This window comes from Prionailurus viverrinus, chromosome B4 (assembly GCF_022837055.1).
Source record: "Prionailurus viverrinus isolate Anna chromosome B4, UM_Priviv_1.0, whole genome shotgun sequence".
Classification (NCBI taxonomy): domain Eukaryota; kingdom Metazoa; phylum Chordata; class Mammalia; order Carnivora; family Felidae; genus Prionailurus; species Prionailurus viverrinus.
This window is the reverse complement of record NC_062567.1, coordinates 58,497,043-58,516,850: the sequence shown is the minus strand read 5'-3', so window position 1 is coordinate 58,516,850 and position 19,808 is coordinate 58,497,043. Positions and strand designations below refer to the sequence as shown.

The following is a 19,808-nucleotide window of genomic DNA, read 5'->3' as shown; positions in this document are numbered from 1 at the left end:
TAAAATACCTAAAGGATCAGGAGTGCCTGGGTGGTGCAGTCGGCTGAGCGTTCGACTAGATTTCGGCTCAAGTCATGATCCTAGGGTCATAGGATTGAGCCTCATGTCGGGCTCCATGCTGAGTGTAGAGCCTGCTTAAAATTCTCTCTCTCCCTCTGCCCCTCTCCCCCCAGCACACACTCTTTCTCTCTAAAATAAAAATTAATTAATTAAAATAACAAACATCAGTTCTTTCTGAATATTTGAAAACATTTATCATTGAAGGACTTTTTAAACAACAAAACTGGCAAAATGTACCTAAAGTAATAATCATAGGGGAACTTATAGCCTTGAATGTTAATATTTGAAAAACTTCTCTATTTCAATTTTCTGGTGGTCTGCTGTTGAACTACAACTCATCTATACTCCACCTAACAAATGTTAATTGAATAGTCACAGCATTTTCTATTTTGTTTGTTTTCCATTGTTTCCCATGTATTTGGTACACAATAAATACTTATTGAATAGGAAAAAAAATGAATTAAAATATGGTAGAAGTAAATAGTCTCACACCTAAACTTCAAACAGGATCATAAACAAGGAGAGGCCTGTCCATCTTTAAAAATTCAGGAGAAATAAAATTCACAAATTTTATCAAACATATTTCCACCAAAGCAAAGTACTTGTATTTAGATTATAAGACCAAGAATTTAAAATACTTTAATATTGTTCCTTTAGGAACATAATGGGTTGATAAGTTCAAAAATGTTTATTTACTAGACAAATGAACAATTCTGTCGGCAAAAATGTCCTTATGTTTTAATTGATGCATGCTCACACAATGTTAAGGGAATGGTTAAAAAAAAGAAAAGTAACCTAAAGAATTTGCTGATGGATGGGTCATGGAATAAAGAACCACCAAGAGGAAACAGGAGGAGAAAAGGATCAGAAGACTCAAAAATCTCATGAAATCATGGCACTCCCCAAAGAGGAAACACTAGGAAAGCAGTGTCTGCAGAAAATAGCATGGAGAGTAGGACAGACACAGTGTTTGATACCATCAAATACCCAACCTTCAAAACAAAGAAGGAAGTGCCAGAAAACTCAACCTGGCTGAGCAAATCAATGCAAGCTGCTTTGAAATCCTCAGGAGCAACAACAATGTTCATTAGAGACACCACTGGTGTCCAGAGACATCAAATTAAGTGTGCACAGTGCAGGTCAGAGCCTTTGGTTATGCTGGTTCTACTGTCCTGTCAGTCTCATGTTCCTGCAGGCCCCAGCCATCTGGTCACTTGAGATTTCCCAAAATAGAAGAACTTATTGTTTCTAGCTACAGTTAGGCCTAGGAGTCTAAAACAAGAATCTCAGGGGTAAAGGGAAAGCAGGGGAGAAGGAGAGAGTGACACAAGCAGTTCTGTTAGCTTCAGATCTGGCCTTGGCCTCTCATCTCCATACCAGAGACTTTAGGCCAAACTGAAATTTACTCTAGTCTCACACTGTACTATTCATCCACAGCACCCATATCTAAGGTCTACTCCCTGCTCCCTATCCCATGCCAGCCTAGAGTGAACAGGATAATGATTACTGCCCTTCGAAGATTCAGACATGGGGCTCACTCTGAACGAGTTCTCAACTTGGCTTCCTAACCAAAACACGTAGCCCCCATTCTCAGGAAGAACAAGAATTCCAAAATTCTTGTTCCAAAAGGAAGCTGATCATCTAGACTTCAAAGATCCCAGAACTAGGATCAGAAATTATAGAAAAGTTTGTCAGTTGAGACCTCTGACTGATCCCTTAAAGATACTCTAAGGACAGTATATATGATTGTGAGATTCTTCCATGTTGTTATATGTAACTGGAGCTCGTTAATTTTCCAGGTGTATAGTGTTCTGTTATACAAATATACCCCTAAATATTAAGCCTCTACTTTTGATTGACATTTGGGTTGTTTCTAGTTTGGAGATATTATAAACAACTTCTAACATTTTACACATAAAAATAGAATGTGACATCTAAAGAGCATTTCAACCTACCATGCTACCATTAATTTTTCCATGACCATCTAAAGATTTCATTTTCAAAGGACTCATAAAATTAACATCACCTTCAACATGGCAAATGTGTATTCATGTGTGACCATATAAATATAAAATTTTACATTATTTAGAGTTAAAAAAACAAGTATGCTAATTGCTTATATTAGTAGTGAACTATGTGCTAATTTTAAATAACCTTCCCATTAAATCACAGAAACAATATAAACTGTCACCCATTTTAAAACAGAATACATACAAGAATATTCACTGCATCCCTTTTTCTGAATTTGTATCGAGATCTCTCTCCAGAAACAATCCTGAATATGGGAACACAACTTGCAAGCTTCCAAACACCTCAATAAATGGATACTTCTATAAAACAAGTCTCACTAAAATGTTAAATGAGAAGAGAACGACAAAAACAAAACAATAGGAAAAGTCAAGGGGAAAAAATATTCATTGCAAGAACATCAGAAAACTGAGAGGAAAATAACTAGTTACATGAATGCCGGCACACCCATGCAAAAGAGCGCTGTGCAACTCTTAAAATGAAATAGGAAGATCTGTAAATACTCCTGTAAAAAGATCTCCAAGTTACTATTGAGAAACAAGCAAGAGGTGTTAGTGTGAATAAACAGTATAATGTCATCTTTGTAAAAAGAAAAGGAAGTGGCATTCATGTTTTTGTTCCCCTGTACAAAAGAAAATGTAAAACAAGTTATATCAAGGGAGTGGGATTATAGGACCAGGATAGAAAAGAAACTTTCACTGTAGAATTTTAATTTCATATCCCATTTCTTTCATGCTTTTATACTACTACATATGTGTGTATATGCCTGACTGTCAAAAACAATAAAAAGTGTATTTTCTGACACCAAAGAAACATAAGTCAGAAAGACAGCTAAACAGAAACTTATAAACTGGCATAAAAGCACTAAGCAATGATTCCTACTCTTACTGAGCCATTGAGCCAAAAAGGGCTTAAAATTTTTTTTTTGGCTGGGGCGCCTTGGTGGCTCAGTCGGTTAAGCGTCTGACTTCAGCTCGGGTCATGAGCTCACGCCCCATGAGTTCGTGCCCTGCATCAGGCTCTGTGCTGACAGCTCAGAGCCTGAAGCCTGCTTTGGATTCTGTGTCTCGCTCTCTCTCTGCCCCTCCCCTGCTCATGCTCTGTCTCCCTCTGTCTCAAAAATAACATAAAAACATTAAAAAAAATTTTTTTAATGAAAAAAAATTTTTTTGGCTAATTCAGGATTATGATGATAAAGAGTCAGAGTACTATCTTCATCTTAAAGAAACAAGATTTGCTGCCAAACTTCATTTCTCATTAATACAAGAAAATCCCTATAAAGCTCTATTTTTAAGAATTTTAATGTACTCTGTAATATCCTAAAAATCAAACCACTGTCTTTAAAAAGCAAGTTCAGAATTAGAACACATAAAGATTGTTCTATAAAATATTGTAAGATTCAGTTTAAATAGTAGCTGACAATAATTAAAATACATAGAAAAAAACAAGTTTCTCTTATATATGATAGTATTTCATATTCATATTTTTGTTCCATGTTTATAACTATTTATAGAGTAAATGTAATTTATTAGATTAGTGCTGTGTCACTAGGACCATGAAGTTAAAACCAGGCACCATGATTCACCTAGTGGAAGCTTCTCATATTACAGAAAAAAATGAAAAGATAAACTTGGAACTCAAAATCTGGAAGAATACTTAGGTACCATCTAGTTCTTTGATTTATAGATTAAATAATTGAGTTTCAGAGAAGTTACACAGTTAGTTGAAGGCAAAGCCAGTACTCCTCACTTCACAGTCAGAGTTATTTGACTCTAAACCACACTATAAACCCAATCTTCAAGGTCATAACAAATATCACTGATATAGTCCATACTATATGTATTAATAAAGATAGGAACTTCCAGAAATTACTGAAAGCCTCCATGAAAACTAATATTACATGTATAGCAATAACTCATAGCTTCATAGAAACTATCATCTTAGTTCTCATTTATAAAAACTGGCTCCAGAATAAGAAAAAAATGAGTTAATAATCTGGGAAGTAAGAAAAACTTAAAGAAAGTAGCAAAAGGAAGGTATCTGGTAATCATCCATTCAAGTAATCTGTATAAAGATACTACAAAATTATTACACTACCATGGAAATCCAGCTTACATCCTGGCAAAAAATGTCTAATTGGATACAAAGTTGAACGGATGGGAAATTTTTAAACATCACCCATACTGCCTATTATAATACAGGTATTTGAATATAAGTCACTTTCAAATTTAACCTAAAATATAGATCAGACCAATGAATTCAGTTAATGTTTACTATGACTATGTACCAACCACAGATTATTCTGAAGAAAAAAATCACAACAATGTTTTCTCAAACAAAAATGTGTGGACTCAGGTTCTGAGCTCTTGTAGATGTGTAACACAGATTCTACTGGAAAAACAGGGTTAGCAAGAAGAGTAATGGGATATTAATAAAATGACCGATTTGTTGTCCTAGGTTTTCCTGGCCAGGAGAATGGAGAATGGAAAAACTGAACCATGAAATCAAAAAGGCATCTGTCTTCCAGGTTTCTCTCTGCCAATGTCTTGAGAAAAATGTTTGAACTTTCCTGTTGGCTTTGTATGCAAATAGCTCCAGATGCAAAGTGAACCACATCTAAGTTATTTGGTTCAACATCTGCTGGTCCAATTCCCATTACTCCTTCTAAAGGGTCGGCTTGTGACAGACAGTTTAGTTTGCCCTCTATATAAGCTGTTTTGAAGGAGCTAATTTGGATTAAAGTATCTATCTAGACCGCTTGTTTTTCCCTTTGATGGTCAATGCATTCTAATGTGGTTCTGTGTAGTGCTACAAGGAACTTAGAAACATATTGGAAAGGACAGTATTCAAGGTTTTGCCTCCCACCTCGCCTTCTAGACAATTTATATTTCTAAAGTTAAAAGTAAAAAGTGAACAGTCATTTGCCTCTAAAACAGCACCACCCACATTGTACACAATGGCAACATGACAATACTTTCTGACCGAATATTCTTTTCATGAAACCTGTATCAAATATTTGAAGCTAAAGTTATTGATAAAAGCACTTATCAATATTAACAATGCATTTCATGAGATATCAGTGATTTGAGCTGACAATTTCCATATGGGATCACTGAAAATGGAATGAGGTCTACAGCACACAGCACTCAGTGTCTGATACACAGCTGACTTTCAAACATTTGATAAATGAGTGAATTAGTGAACGAATGAACAAACAAAAAAACTAAAGAATTAATTTAAATAAATCCCATGGATTCTGAAACTTTGGATCTGCTGCAATTGGAAAGCAATCAGAAAACATACTGAACCCAAACTAAGACTACAGTCTAATGTTCTTAGAACTTGTAAGGTCAAATAAAAAGAAAGTCCTTCAGAAAGGTATGGGTAGAGAGGACAAATTGCATTGAAAGGTAAAAATGAGGAAAAGAGAAGAAATTAGAATATCCATCTATATATGTATGTCCATATTCTGTAGAGCACTACCGGAGCACCTGGGTGGCTCAGTCGGTTAAATGTCTGACTTCAGCTCAGGTCGTGATCTCATAGTTCGTGAGTTTGAGCCCTGCGTAGGGCTCTGTGCTGATGTGTAGAGCCTGGAGCCTGCTTCAGATTCTGCGTCTCCCTCTCTCTCTCTGCCCCTCCCTCACTGGGCTGTCTCTCTCTCCCCCTCTCTCTCTCCCTCTCAAAAATAAATAAACATTAGGAAAACAAATTTCTAAAAAAAGTAGAGCACTACCAGTCTTATACAAATTTGTAAAAGATACTTGAAGATGATTTCAAAAAACAAGATTTCCTTGCCTTAGAAAAACTCTTATTCTACAAAATACAGTTCTATGAGTTTATAACTCAAAAACTTTCTGATCTTATATACTATGCAGAATCTGGAATGATTTTCCTTTGGAAAAATGTTTAGAAACATAAATAAGAAAAAAAGAAAACTGGATACTATTATTACGTCTAGACCCTAATATTTGTCAACTAAAATTTAGTCTAACTTCTATTGTTCTCGACTGTTACCTGCTAACACACAGTAAGACCAGACAAGAAATCAGGGAAAAAAAAACAAAAACAAAAAAACAGCAAAATAGCGATTCTCTTTTTCTGCAAATCTGTGACTACTCTTGTTAATCATTATTTCCAGGTCACTTGTCTGTATTAGTAATGACCATGAAAGTTCAGTGAACCGTAGAGTATACCTTCTTTGCCATATTTGAGTAATTATCTAAGATTTCCAAGATTACTGTATTTTTAAAGGCAAGTTTAGGTTTGCTTCCTCTACCCTGTGGTTGAAAGACTATTTAATTACCTCCAAAGAAGTAAAAACACTTAAAAAGAGTTACTTGTTGTATCGCTATATTGTATACCTGAAACTAATACAATACCATATGTTAATTAACTGGAATTAAAAACTTTTTTGAAAAGAGTTACTTTTGAAAGCAAATGTGTTCTACTAATCATCAAGAAATAATTACTGAGCATTATTTACTATCAAGGTAAAATACTATACTAAGTATTTAGAATTCATAAAGGTTTAAATAGTCTCTACCTACCAAAGTTTAAAGTAGACATGTAAAGGTAGCAGTCATAATGATAATACATTTTTTCATATAAATTAGTACACCCATATTCATAGCAGCATTATTTACAGTCAAAGAAAGCAACCCAAGTGTCCATCAATGTATTAATAGATAAACAAAATGTGGTCTGTACACATAGTGGAATATTAGTCAGGCTTAAAAAGGAAGGAAATTCTAACACATGCTACAACATGGATGAACCCTGTGAACATTATGCTAAGTAAAATAAGCCAGTCACAAAAAGACAAATACACTATGATTCTATTTTACATGAGTTACCTAGAGTTGACAGAAAGTAGAATGGTAGCTGCCAGGGGTTTGGGGGAGGGGCAAATGGGTGGTTTTGTTTAAGGGCTTTAGAGTTTCAGTTTTACAAGATGAAAATGTTCTAGAGATTGGCTGCACACCAATGTGAACATACTTAATGATACTAAACTATACACTTAAAAACAGTTACATGGTAAATTTTGTGTCATTTTACCACAATTAAAAAAAAAATACCAACTGGCATGACCTAAGTCCCAAGCAAGTGGTGCAGAAAAAAACTGATATAATAGCTCAGAAGAAAGAAGAGTTATGAAATATAGATTCAGTAAAAGCTCTATGCCTTATTTTGAAAGAAAAGTGAGACTCAAGCAGATAGGAGATGAGGGAAGGTATGAAAATCAGAGCAATGGCAAAGTGATAATAGACATCATCCAGAAACAAAATGCAGATCAAAGTTTGGCTACAGGCTTCAAAAAGAATAACCATGGAAGATAAAGCTAGAAGGAAAGGCCATGAAATAGAGAGGAAAATGCTTGATAAAGGCAACTGTTTTCATTGAGTATCTTTCACTAAAATAAAGTAACAATTATCACCCTTGTACTGACAGTAAAGGCAGAAAGAAAAGGAGATTGATAACCTCATATTCACTTGTCTCTTACTTACATTCTCCAACTCCCATGATGATGGAAGTGTGGAGACACGTTTTACAGGTTAAATGCTATACATGGTTAAATGCCATGAGATACAGGCTTACAGGAAACAGTTTGTATACAAAATTAACATGTGAATTTCCTTTATTCTCAATGGCAACCTTTTAATATCATCCTCAGCTCTGCACAGAAACTAGCATTTTAAAAAGTCCCACTGTGTAAATGATCCTAATAGTACAGTGAGATGCATGTTTTGAGGTACCTCGATTCATTAACAGTATTGTAAGCTATAAACAGACACTGTTTACATGATAAATTAATTATCCCAGTTGCTATTATGAAATCATCCTCCAACTAACTGCCAGCCCTAAAGCAAGATAATCATTAGTCACACTAAGCCTACTACATTCTTTGCTTAAAATCTTTTATCCTAATCTCGAAAAGGAAAATTTCTATTCTCCCCCAAGTACTTTAAAAACTTAAACCAAATGTTTCTGAGTAATCTTCTTGGATTTTAAGATGTAGTAAAACTTGGTTAATATTCATCTCTTTTAAAAAGATCTTTCATATAGATTACAGACTGCTAGGATGTAGGTAGAAAACCAGACAAAAGGAGAATATTAGTCTTTTCTAAAACTGAAAAGAATCTACTTTAGATCTCTTAAAGCTTCCTATTTCTCTGGACTTTGGTGTGGAAATGATTAAATTGTTATACTAATTAGGATGTTCAGATCACTCTTGTCTAAACAACTTCGGATACCTGAATCAGAGGCAAACAATACAATACCAGCAAGCAGAGGAAGAGAAACCATCTTCAACAAAAGAGAAAGATTATTTTGGCTGAGCAAACATCTGCCATGTCTTAACTTTAGCTTGTGGCCAGGTTTCTTTACCTCCACTTCTGCAAGTCACCAAGGAAATTCAGAAAGACTTCAGATCTGACTTTTTAAGGGAGTAAGGGAGAAACTGTGTGTGTGTGTGTGTGTGTGTGTGTGTGTGTGTGCACGCACGTGCGTGTGTGTATGCATGTGCACACTAAAGGAATTGTTCTTTAATTCTAATTAGGCTTTGAGGACTTGACCTACAGATATATAGATACATAGATGGGACATATAACATTCACTCTTGGAGAACAGGAATTAGATAATCTGCCCACAATATACAATTCTTTATTACACTGCCACAATAATTATAGCAAAATGGATTCTGTTCTTGCTTTCACACATAGTAAAGAAGTACAATTTGTCTTCAACTTCTAATCTACTGAAACCATTTCTTTAAAAGCCGCCTCTGACTGTGAGGTTTTTCTCAGTCTCCAATCTCATTGACCTCGCTACATATAGCCTTTGATACCAGTGACCATCCCTTCTTTGAAATGTTCTACTCCTGATGCCTAGCCTATACTCTCCTTCTCTCTCGACCTTCTGTCCTTTTCTTCCTCCTGTTCCCCAACTAAGGACATCTAAATTTCTCTACTTAACCCTATTCTCTTTACATACTGTTTCCTCCAGTTATCACCTACAACTTCAACTATCATATCCATGAAGAAACTCCCAAACCAAGAACTCCAGCCCTAACCTTTCTCCTGAACTCTAGGTACCTTAAATACACATCTAGGACAAATTCATTAGGCTTCAAACCGTCCCAAATTAACTTTTTAATAAAAGTCTCTATTTCTGTTCAAGGAAATACCATTCCTTCAGAACCAAGGCTTAAAATCTCAAATATCAATTTTGACTTCTCCTTCTCCCTCACATCCAGTCACCCAGACAGCCCTGATGATGGGGTTTTTTTCCACAAAAGAGTTATTGAAAAAGAATGGAAATATAATCTGAAAGACTAGATTTCATTCCTAAACATATATATCTGTATCAAACTCCAAAATTTTATAAACCATCATTTTGTACAAGAGGTATACTGAAGCTGGCCTATCTACCTTACAATAAGCAAAAAAGTGACAACACACTGAAAATCCTAAACTGTTATATAAATATCATTATTCCAATTCTTCCTATTGATTTCCACTGTCACCCTAGTCATCATTCATTCAGCTATTCATTCATGTTTTTCTTTAATTATTCTATGAATATTTATTTAGGGCCAGCTATAAGCTTGGCACTGTGTTCGACATGTAAGACATAACAACAGGACAAACAGACATAGCACCTAACGTCACAAAACTTACAACCTAAAATGCAAGTCAAAAAATAGGTGTACATAGGTGTGGGAAGGTTCTCTGGGAAGGCCTCCCAGAAAAAGAGATATTAAAGCAAAAGACAACACATAAAAAACAGAGGAGTTAGTATAGTAAGGGAGCAGGAGAGTGTGGCAATGGGGAACAAGGTGAGAAATTCCAGGCAAAGGAAACAACAAACATAAAGCCCTCAAACAAGAATGAGCACCCTAACTAGGTCATACTTTCCCATGTTTACACCTTTGTTTCATTTATTCTTCTCTCTTCAAAATCTTTCCCCATTCTCCCCTCTCTGCCTATTGAAATCATAAATATCCTTCAAAGCCCAGATCGATAATATATACTGACCTTCTAGGACAGTACTTGACTCATATGAGGCCTAAAATAAACATTTGCTAAAATGAATGGATGACGAAATCATCATTCTTCCCAAATCACAAATCTGCTTCATATTACAAGTACGTATGTGCCTTTCTTCTCTTGAAGTAAAGGACACATTCCCCTAGTACTTAATGCATAATAAGCACTAGAAAAACATTTTAGGATGAATAACTCTAATAATCTAAGACTAAACAGAGCTGTTAAAGAAGGATCCTTTTATCTTCTACCTCCAATTTTACAATGATTTGGCAGAGCAAAAAGTCTAGAAAATTCAAAATATTATTTATACATGAATTATATTAATACTGAACATTAGGTCTTCCATAAAATATCTCTAAACACTAGAATTTATTTTTGCATTTGATATCTTGGATGGCTAAATTTTTATTTTTAATACTTATGAATGACCTTCCTAAAAAAAAAAAAAACAAAAACACTTCTAAATTTAAATACTGGTGAAGATGTAAAATTATTTTAGAATATTTTTAGAATATAAGAATAAGGAGTCTTTTTAATTAATTAACCAGGCAGTCTAAAAATATTATTTGGTACCTCATTTTTCCTAAAACTAAGATGAGTTAAGAAATGTAAATTATACTTTAATTTCATTTAATGTTCATGATATCATTTTTGGAATCATGCCTCAAGCCACACTGCAGAATTTGTTATGCAATTTATAATCTGTTAAGAGAAAAACCTAAATTAAATCTGGGTCATTCCATTTTTCAGATCAAAGAAGGCCAAGTGCAAAGTAAAAAGGCTTTCAAAGAAAAGGCAAAAATGTTAAATTAAAAAAAAAAAAAGAAAAAAGAAAAACCTCTCTTACTGCATAGTAGTACCTGTAGGAAAAGCAGCCCAAGGAATAGCAGGAGACGTAGTCTGGGTTTCGCCATTTCCACCATCAAAAATCTCTGCAGCCTAGGAAAAAAAGGCAAATTTATTTTAGAATATCTAAAAAGTAGAAATGCTAATTGCAATCAAGCCTTCCAAATTCTACAAGCATATTCTCTGTGATATACCTTCCAAATTACTCAACTGCTTTTCAGTCTTCATTGCTACCACCACAACCACTACTCACCACCCCCAGTACTCAGGCTGCATTATTTTTAAGTAAAAACCTTCCTTCCTTATTAAAATATATCTCGTGCCAATGAAATTTTTATTTTGCATATCCTTCATCACATTTTCACTTGTGAGCTTTATACCTAAGAACTCTAAACTAACTCACCACAAATTTGCTCGTGTATGTAAGAAAAAATATATTTTACTTTAAAAGTATCAACACCAAATCTTTTTCATTAATTAGCACAAAAGCTAATCGAGATCAATCTAAAGAAATAGGATTCATCTATATTCTTGAATAATCTACCAGGTGGATTTACTGGCAATCAACTCTAATAGAGAATTCCTAAAGCTGGTGTTTTAAATTAACAAGCCTTCCTACTAAACAGTTTTAAAAGTAAAGGACAGTCAATTACTGCATGCTGAGTTTGTGGGTAAGAGTGAAGAGTTTTCTCTCCCTTAAGTGTCCAGGTCACAGCAAAATTATTACTGAGAAAAGGAGCCAGAATTTCAATTTGGATTCCGCATTGAGTTGTCAGCCAAAAAGCAGTCAATCGAGACAATCTGCCATGGAAGCTAAGTGACGCAAAATATAGTAATTATTACCTATAAACTATGAAAAATGAACATGGTTTATATGACCAAGGACAGAGACCTTCCATATTTCTACAATTGGATGCAAAAAGAAAGAAACCTAATAACCAATTAAATTAGAATAATTGGTTAACATTGTGAATATTTAATACTGAAAAGAATAGATCCACTGACTGTAACAATGAAATATAATTTTACTCTGAGGTAAACTACCCACTTTGTTTTTCTCTGATATAATAAATCAAGCATGGTTTAAACAAAGGAGGCCAAACTAACTTTTAACCTTCAAATAACTGACAACTCCTAAACAATAAACTAAGATGATATCTGAAACATATATTATCCTCAAAATGAAAGGAATTTTAACAAAATTTTAAATGTTACATTTCAGTAAAAGATTAAATCACCCAAAAAACACCCAAAATATTAAAGAAAATGGAAAAAAACATACAAATGTGCTAAACAAACACCAGTTTTAGATGAAATAAAACAGGTATGCTCATATTCCAAATACCTCCATTTTGACAGATAAAAAGATCAATGGACGAGAAAAGGACCCTAATCTAAAAAAACTCACACCATTCTTTCATGGTTTTCAGAATACTGAGTATATACTTAATATCTTGTTTCTATTAATGTCTTTAATTAAACTCCCTATTTTTAAAAAACAATCTCCTTTTTACCAAATTCCAAAGTAGGTGAAAATCTTACTAAAAAAAGGAAAAAAAAAATCACAGAGCTCACTTAGTAGTTCCAAGACTTGAGCTCAGGCATCCTGACTCCTAATCCAGAGATTTTCCTGCAAGACTATACTGGCTCCATAAAAATAACTGGGTTACAAAATATTTCAATAAAATGAACACACACTGAAAAGGATTACGGAAAAGACAGTGCTTCTTCAGCTAACAATTTCCACTTACAAAGCATCCAACTCAAACCTGAGAGAATAATCTAACAACACAAACATACTAATTAGCTCTATAAGCCACCAAAAGGCTACGTATTTAATATACTACATCAAATCATTACAGGTGTAAACATGAAAATATGTGACAGATCTGCAATACTCATCCCTCATCTCACAAGTATTTCCTAATAGACATGTATCCCAGCAAAATCATCAGCTGACAGTTTTTACAACTTCTTTAATGCTTCCACTAGTAGCACTTAATTGCTTCAATTCAAACCATTCTGATGGGCATGGCCAGATGTTCAATAATAATAAATCATTTTTATCTTTCAAAAGGGATATATTTTAATTCTCCTTGATTTCATTTTTTTATTCCAGTTTTACATTAAAGATGATCCAGAAATGATCCTGAGTACCAATGACAGATAATACATTTTCAAAATAGTATACTCCATTATAATCCCACAAAGTTAAAGCAATTACATAAGCAAAATAAGGTAATTGCACATACCTCAAAACCACCAAAATCATCATCATCCATTCTTCAAGTACACCTGAAAAATATCAGAAGACATTGAAACAAGCCCACACACACAGTTATTTACGTCAAAATATTTTTCTTACTTAAATGTATATACATTTTGACTTGCAAACTAAAACTATTTCATTTGGGTTTTAAGAAACTACTTTTTAAAAACTATATGGGTATGCATTTTTTAATGCAAAAAGACTGGGGGTTTTTTGGCAAAATTAGCCATTCAGGCAAAATTAGCAATTGCTGTGACTTTTTCAGCAACCATGTATTTTGCCATTTGTGTTGAGACGCCAGGAGTGGAAAAATATTCTTTTACATTTTAATTTGCTTTTCCCAAATTGGCGCTAGGGCTCAATTCAATAATGCTTCCTGCTTTTTGCATCTATTCCTCAGTTGTCTGGCAACATCAGCACAAACTCCAGCTAAGAACAGGACTGTGGTGAATTTTTGGAAATCTGTCCCCTACCACAAAGGTTCTTCCCTCGGTTTCATGGCCGAGGTTGATTTAGATTTTCAAAATTGATCAGCATTTTTGAGCTGTGGCCACAACTTCTGGAGCATTTTGATATGTGTATTTTTAGCTGAAACTACTTTGCACTTTTGGAAAAATGTGGAGCAAGTTACTAGGCTGATCAAGATAAATCAAGTCATGTATTCACGAGAGACCAGCGAAGAGAAAAACACAAGTGAATATCCTGAATTCCTCTCTTCTTTACACTTAAACTGTGTTAAGACAGACAAGCAGTTAAGATAATACATGCTTTATTTTGTCCTAAATGTGTGTCATAAAAACGGAAGGAAAAAAACATGAGTACCTGGGCTTTAAGAAGAATAAAAAGAAAAAGCTTTTATCTAACAAACCACTAAAAAACCAAAAAGCCCTGAAAAGTAAAACAAGCAATAGATGGTATACATTTAGATGAAAAATAAGTTTATAATAAATTGTGATTCAGTGGTCCAAGTACTATTCTAGTCAATAACTGGTTTCCTTTCTTATCTTTCAAAAGTGAACTATCCAAATTATTAATTATAGTTTCCTTGACTCACTAATACAAGATGAACCTGATTATAGGAAAACAACCTTCTCCAACTTCTTAAAAAACCAGCAAAACAAATTAAACCATGTTAAGCGATAATTCTAAAGGGATTTTCTAAGGCACTTTGCTTTAAGTGATGAAGCAGTAGTCATCTATAGTCATGTCTTGCCTTGTCAATGAAATTAATATTAATGCCTTCAAAAATAAATTCAAAAACTAGTCAGAGAAAAATACACAGTAAAACACAATCTCAAGGATTGTTTTAATAGACAAAGAAAACTTATATTCACAGAAACACAGTAGGTAATAAAGGAATATATGTAGACAGAAGTACATTATAAAAAGGAAAGACATTAAATTAATCAAAATGAGATACCACTGTTGTCCCATTACCTACAATTTAGTAGTTTGATGAAAATTTTTTAAAGATGTATTTCTCAAAAAAATCAGAGCTAACCAAGTCATCCACATACAACACTTAAAAAATACAAACCAGACTTTCAGAAACTTTGGATGGTGGTTAGTTTAAAATGGAATTCACATTAATTCTGTGTCTCAAGCAAATAGAAATCTGTATGTGATTACATTTTTTATGAAGAAATTATGAAATAAGAGTGATATGGATACTGAGAATTAACCAAGTCTAACTATAAACAATAAGTTTGTGTTTTCCACATGTATCCCACGAATCTCAGTAGACAATTAAAAAATATTTTTAGCATCTACCACACTATATCCAAATAATATGGTTTCAAAAAAATAGAATTTCTAGAGTAATGCTTCTATGTGTTTTGTAAATTACATCCCAATAAATTATTTGTAAGATACCAGAAAACTTGCAAACAAAAACAAATAGCCATATTTAACAATCATTTCAGCTTGTTTGCATGTGGTAATGAACCAAACACCATCAGTTTTTTAAGTACTGATTTAACTCTACAAAAGAATGTATTAACGACCATTGATGTTTTCCATACCCCAACAACCTCTACATATTAAAATGCAGATGGTAGTCTTCTACTTTATTTTCAAAGAAATGAAATATTAACACATTTTAAAAGATACATGTGTTTTGGGGCATCTGGGTGGCTCAGTCCGATAAGCATCCAATATTCTTAACTTTGGCTCAGGTCCTAATCTCATGATTTGTGAGATAGACATGGAGCCCTGCTTTGGGTACCGCGCTGACAGTGCAGAACCTACTTAGGACTCTCTCTCTTCCTCTCTCTCTGCCCCTCTCTGGTTCTCTTTCTCTCTCTCAAAATAGATAAACTTAAAAAAAAAGAATAAATGTGCCTTGAGTTTCTTAAAATACAATAATTAGAGAAATATTATTTTAAAGCATTAACATTTCTCCAAATAATTTACTTTCAAATCCTGCAATAGTTGCTGTTTCTTTCTAAGCCTTACAAAGAGCAGGAGGAAGTAATATTAACAGCACTGATTTGTGAAAATCAATTTTACTAAATACAAAACACAAAAATTAGTTTTTAAAAAGAAATATTACAAGTGTGGTCTTCTTTACAGATTTACCTACTCCATCACATTTAAAACAGTATTTTATCTAAAACGCATTTATCCTTTTTTAAAATATTTCTAGCATTTAACATTATATCCCATTAAATTACAACTATAATACAGCAACACCAAATATACCTGTCACATAAGTTATAGAGTCATGAGCCTGACCAAAAAATTGGCAGATCATTAGTTCATCTTTTGGTGTCATGGCAGGAGATAAGATGCATACTTTGTTATGATTAGGTATCTACATTGAAAGATTTCACAGTATCTAGTTTAACAATTCTCAGACTTCTTTATATCTGAATTTGATCTCTTCTGTTGTGCTAGTATATAAATTCCCTCCTTTATTATTCTCAGTATTTAATATATTGCTGATATTTTACAAGGAAAACATACATACAACACTTAATGTAACAAATTTTTATTACGCGACTCTGTAGAACTGAGCAGTCAAGATCCTCAAGGTGTTACAGTCTAGGAAGAGTGGGGTAGGGAGAAGAGTGTTAAAAAAAAATGCAAATTTTAATAACATGAGCTATAAAAGAGCCTTAAGAAAGAAGAAAAAGTGTCTAAGGTGGAAGGAAAGATTTACAGATGTGATATATCTAGTAGGAGCATCATAAATGCTTCAGGGGGGAGATATTTGAGAAATCTATTTCAACAGACCTAACAAAGAATTTTAAATGGCACATTAAGAACATGCATTTTATTAGTCTTTTCCTAAATGATAGCAAAGATTTGTTTTGATTGTTTGCTTCTGCATAAACACAGGGTCAAAGAGAATGTGAAATGAGAATACTGCAAAAAATTCTGAAAGCAAATACAAGAAAGATGAATCTAAAACTACTAGTGCGGAAAATAAGGATCAATCACATTTACATCAAAGAATCCACAAAAGGCTTAGGAATGCATGTCAATGAAAGTTGTGTAAAGGTAAGACTCAAAATAAAAGTGGCAGATATATCCCAAGATCCCCTTCTACAATCTGCACAACAGGAAAACTTATAGTTCTTCATCACAGCAGAAGACTGGGTTTATTCCCTGGACAGGGTAAAGCCAAGGGTCTCTGGATTAGAGGACACCGAGACAGCTGGACTAAGTCAAAGTTGTATTCAGTACTGAGACCCATTCTCCCAGTCCTCTTTCATCACTTGGCAACCAAACTGCCAGCAGCTAGGTTTCAATCTCTAGTCATCAGAGTTGAAGATTCTTCTCTGGTGAATCTAATCAACTCATGAAAAGGATGTCATCAGAGGCACCTCCAAAGAAAAAAAAAGTTCACTCAGCTATCACTACTTTGACAAATCCTATCCATATGCAGAAAATTTCCAATTTGCTCCTGATTTCAGTAAAATAATGAATAGTATAAAGGCTAAAAGAAAAGATTATCAAGTCAGGTTGCCTCAATTCAAATTCTAGTTGTGCTACTTAAATGTGTTACACTGGGCAAGTTATTTAAACACTGTGTACCTCAGTTTCCTCATCTGTCAGAGATACTACTAGTACTACTACTACTAATAATAATGGTAACTAGCTCTTAAAGTCATTATAAGGATTAAATAAATAAAATAGATGAAGCACTTACAACAGTCTCTGATACATTCTAAGTATTATATAAGTGTTTGTTACCTTATTAGTAGTGTTTCACTCTTACATATGAGCAGATGGCCAAGGACAATAAAAGATACGAAGAAAGTATCTAATATAAAAAATAAGAGACCAAACCAAAGAGAAAGAAACAGAGACTACACAAGAAAATTTTCAAAAAATAAAACCCTAACTAGTACTTTCAGAGAATTAACAACAGAAGATAGTGCATCCATGGAATAAGAACAGGAAGCCTTCATTTGGGGGAAGAGGGGGAAGAAATGAGAGAGGGATGTGCACCCAGACTAAGGTCTTGAAAATAAAAATGATTACAGAAATGAAAATTGCAGGGTGGAAACTAAAGCTGAGGAAATTCCTATTAAAAGAGGAGTATAAAAGAAAAAGAAATGTAAAGTCAGAGTAAAAACATAAGAAAATTAAAAGATCCAGTCCAGAATATGCAATATCTAATTATCAGGAATTCTAGAAAGACAAAGTAGAGAAAACAAAAGGAAAGAAATCATCAACAAAATAATTCAAGAAAATTTTCTAGAGACACCTGGGTGGCTCAGCCCGTTAGTGTCTAACTCTTAATTTCAGCTCAGGTCATAATCCCAGGGTCATGGGATCGAGCCCCACATCAGGCTCTGTGCTGAGCATGGAGCCTGCTTAAGATTCTCTCTCCCTCTGCCCTTCTCCCCTGTTCATGCTCTCTCTCTCTCTCTCTCTATCTCCCAAAAGAAAGAAAGAAAGAAAGAAAGAAAGAAAGAAAGAAAGAAAGAAAGAAAGAGAAAAAAAAAGAGAATTTTCTAAAACTAAAGGATACGATATCCAGATTTAATAGTTCCTCAACTATCCAAGAAAATAGAAGAACAAACCCACACTAAGGCACAGTAGAGACAAGGAAAAGATCCTACAGGCTCCCAGAGAGATAAAATAGGTTTCGTACGAAGAATAAAGAATATAATCACATTAGAGTTTTCACAACAGCATTGCTGGAAGGTGAAAGGCAAGGGAACAATGCTTTTAAAATTATGAGGGAAAATGATTAGCAGATAGAATTCTAAAATCAGCCAAACCAACAAATAACTAATGTGTGGGAAGACTAAAGTCATATTCATACTTCAAAGTGTCAAAATTTTTATTTCCCATTCTATAGAGTAAACCAAGGGAATAAGACACAAGGAAGAAATGGGGTTAGAAAAGAAAATAGGTGATATAACCAAAGTGAAAACCAAAGGAAATTCTCCCAGAATAGTGGTAAAGTGAGTTCCCAAGCTATCTATAACACAAGAACAGAGAGCAACCCACCTAAATTAAAGCAGATCAGAAAGCTCCTGGGAGGACTCAAGCAAATCCAATTAATAGACTCTCATGTGTTTTACCATATCATGAGAGTAATTTTAAACAACTGTGGGAGAATTAAGAGTTGAATTAGTGATTAAAACATTAACCAAATTAAAAAAAGAAAAAATAATACGTTGGACAGGAAAAGTAAACATTATAACAGTACTATATTTTTTAGCCATGAATACTATTTACATGGCAATAATAAACAATGAATAACTAATGGCACGAAAATTATACTAAAACCATATCGGAAAGCTAAGAGAAAGAAGAAGCATGTGGTATGAAGTGTAGAGAGGGTGATGAAAGACAGCTAAAGCTTCATCTTCCATACTGGAAAGTTGCTGGGTATGAAACTGAAAAATGAAGAAGTAGCAATAATAAACATGTTTAGGGATATACTGGTAAACACTAAAATTATCAACCATATGTACTAAACATCTTGCTTCTAGAAAACAAGAAAAGGAGAGGCTAGAAGAGAAGAGCAGGCATAGGAGATGGTTATGTTTCATAACAAGTATTTTACAACTTTAAACTGTGGGCACATATAACTGATTTCTTTAACAACAGTATTAGAAGACATCATGGCACAATGACCAACCATCTATTATTTCTATCAAAATATTTGGAAAAATAAAATTCAGGGAAAGTTACTTTTAACAAAACTATAAACAAAGGCATAAATGCTTTAAATTAGTATTTAACCAGTGAAAAAATTAAAATTTTTCATGTTAGTCTCCTTTATAACATTTATTGTAAGTGTTTATACAAAATGGAAAAGCGTACCTCAAACACCAGAGCTGGAAAAAAAGTCTAAGAGAAAAAAAACAAAAACCTTAGGTGAGTGACTCAAAAAGTACAATCTCCGGAGATCATCCAAATGATTCAATCATCCCAAAGTGTCCTACTAGTTGACACTGTCCACTTAGCACTTCAATCTCTAGCCCATCTGAAAAACTACTGGCTAACCAACATCCTCACAGTCACAGTATTTTTCCATTTGATCCTTTTTCATGCCATGTTTCCTAGAAGCAATAAACAAGTGATTTTTTTTT

At 33.8% G+C, this 19,808-nt stretch overlaps 1 protein-coding gene across 17 annotated transcripts in view; it reads right to left on the bottom strand.

Annotated features, from left to right (window-relative positions):
• The window catches only part of CCDC91 (coiled-coil domain containing 91), a 353,778-nt gene that overhangs the window by 259,366 nt on the left and 74,604 nt on the right, over positions 1-19,808 (bottom strand). For 7 of the 17 annotated variants that reach the window (XM_047867305.1, XM_047867307.1, XM_047867304.1 and 4 more), the window contains 2 exons: positions 13,235-13,277; positions 10,997-11,075 (listed from right to left, as the gene is read on the bottom strand). In XM_047867305.1, the coding sequence (XP_047723261.1) occupies positions 10,997-11,075; positions 13,235-13,264 (109 nt within the window). In that variant the 5' untranslated portion in view covers positions 13,265-13,277. Of the gene's footprint in view, positions 1-10,983; positions 11,076-13,234; positions 13,278-18,717; positions 18,739-19,539; positions 19,567-19,808 lie in introns of those variants that run through there. The other 10 variants (XM_047867300.1, XM_047867296.1, XM_047867299.1 and 7 more) reach the window with 5 other exon arrangements.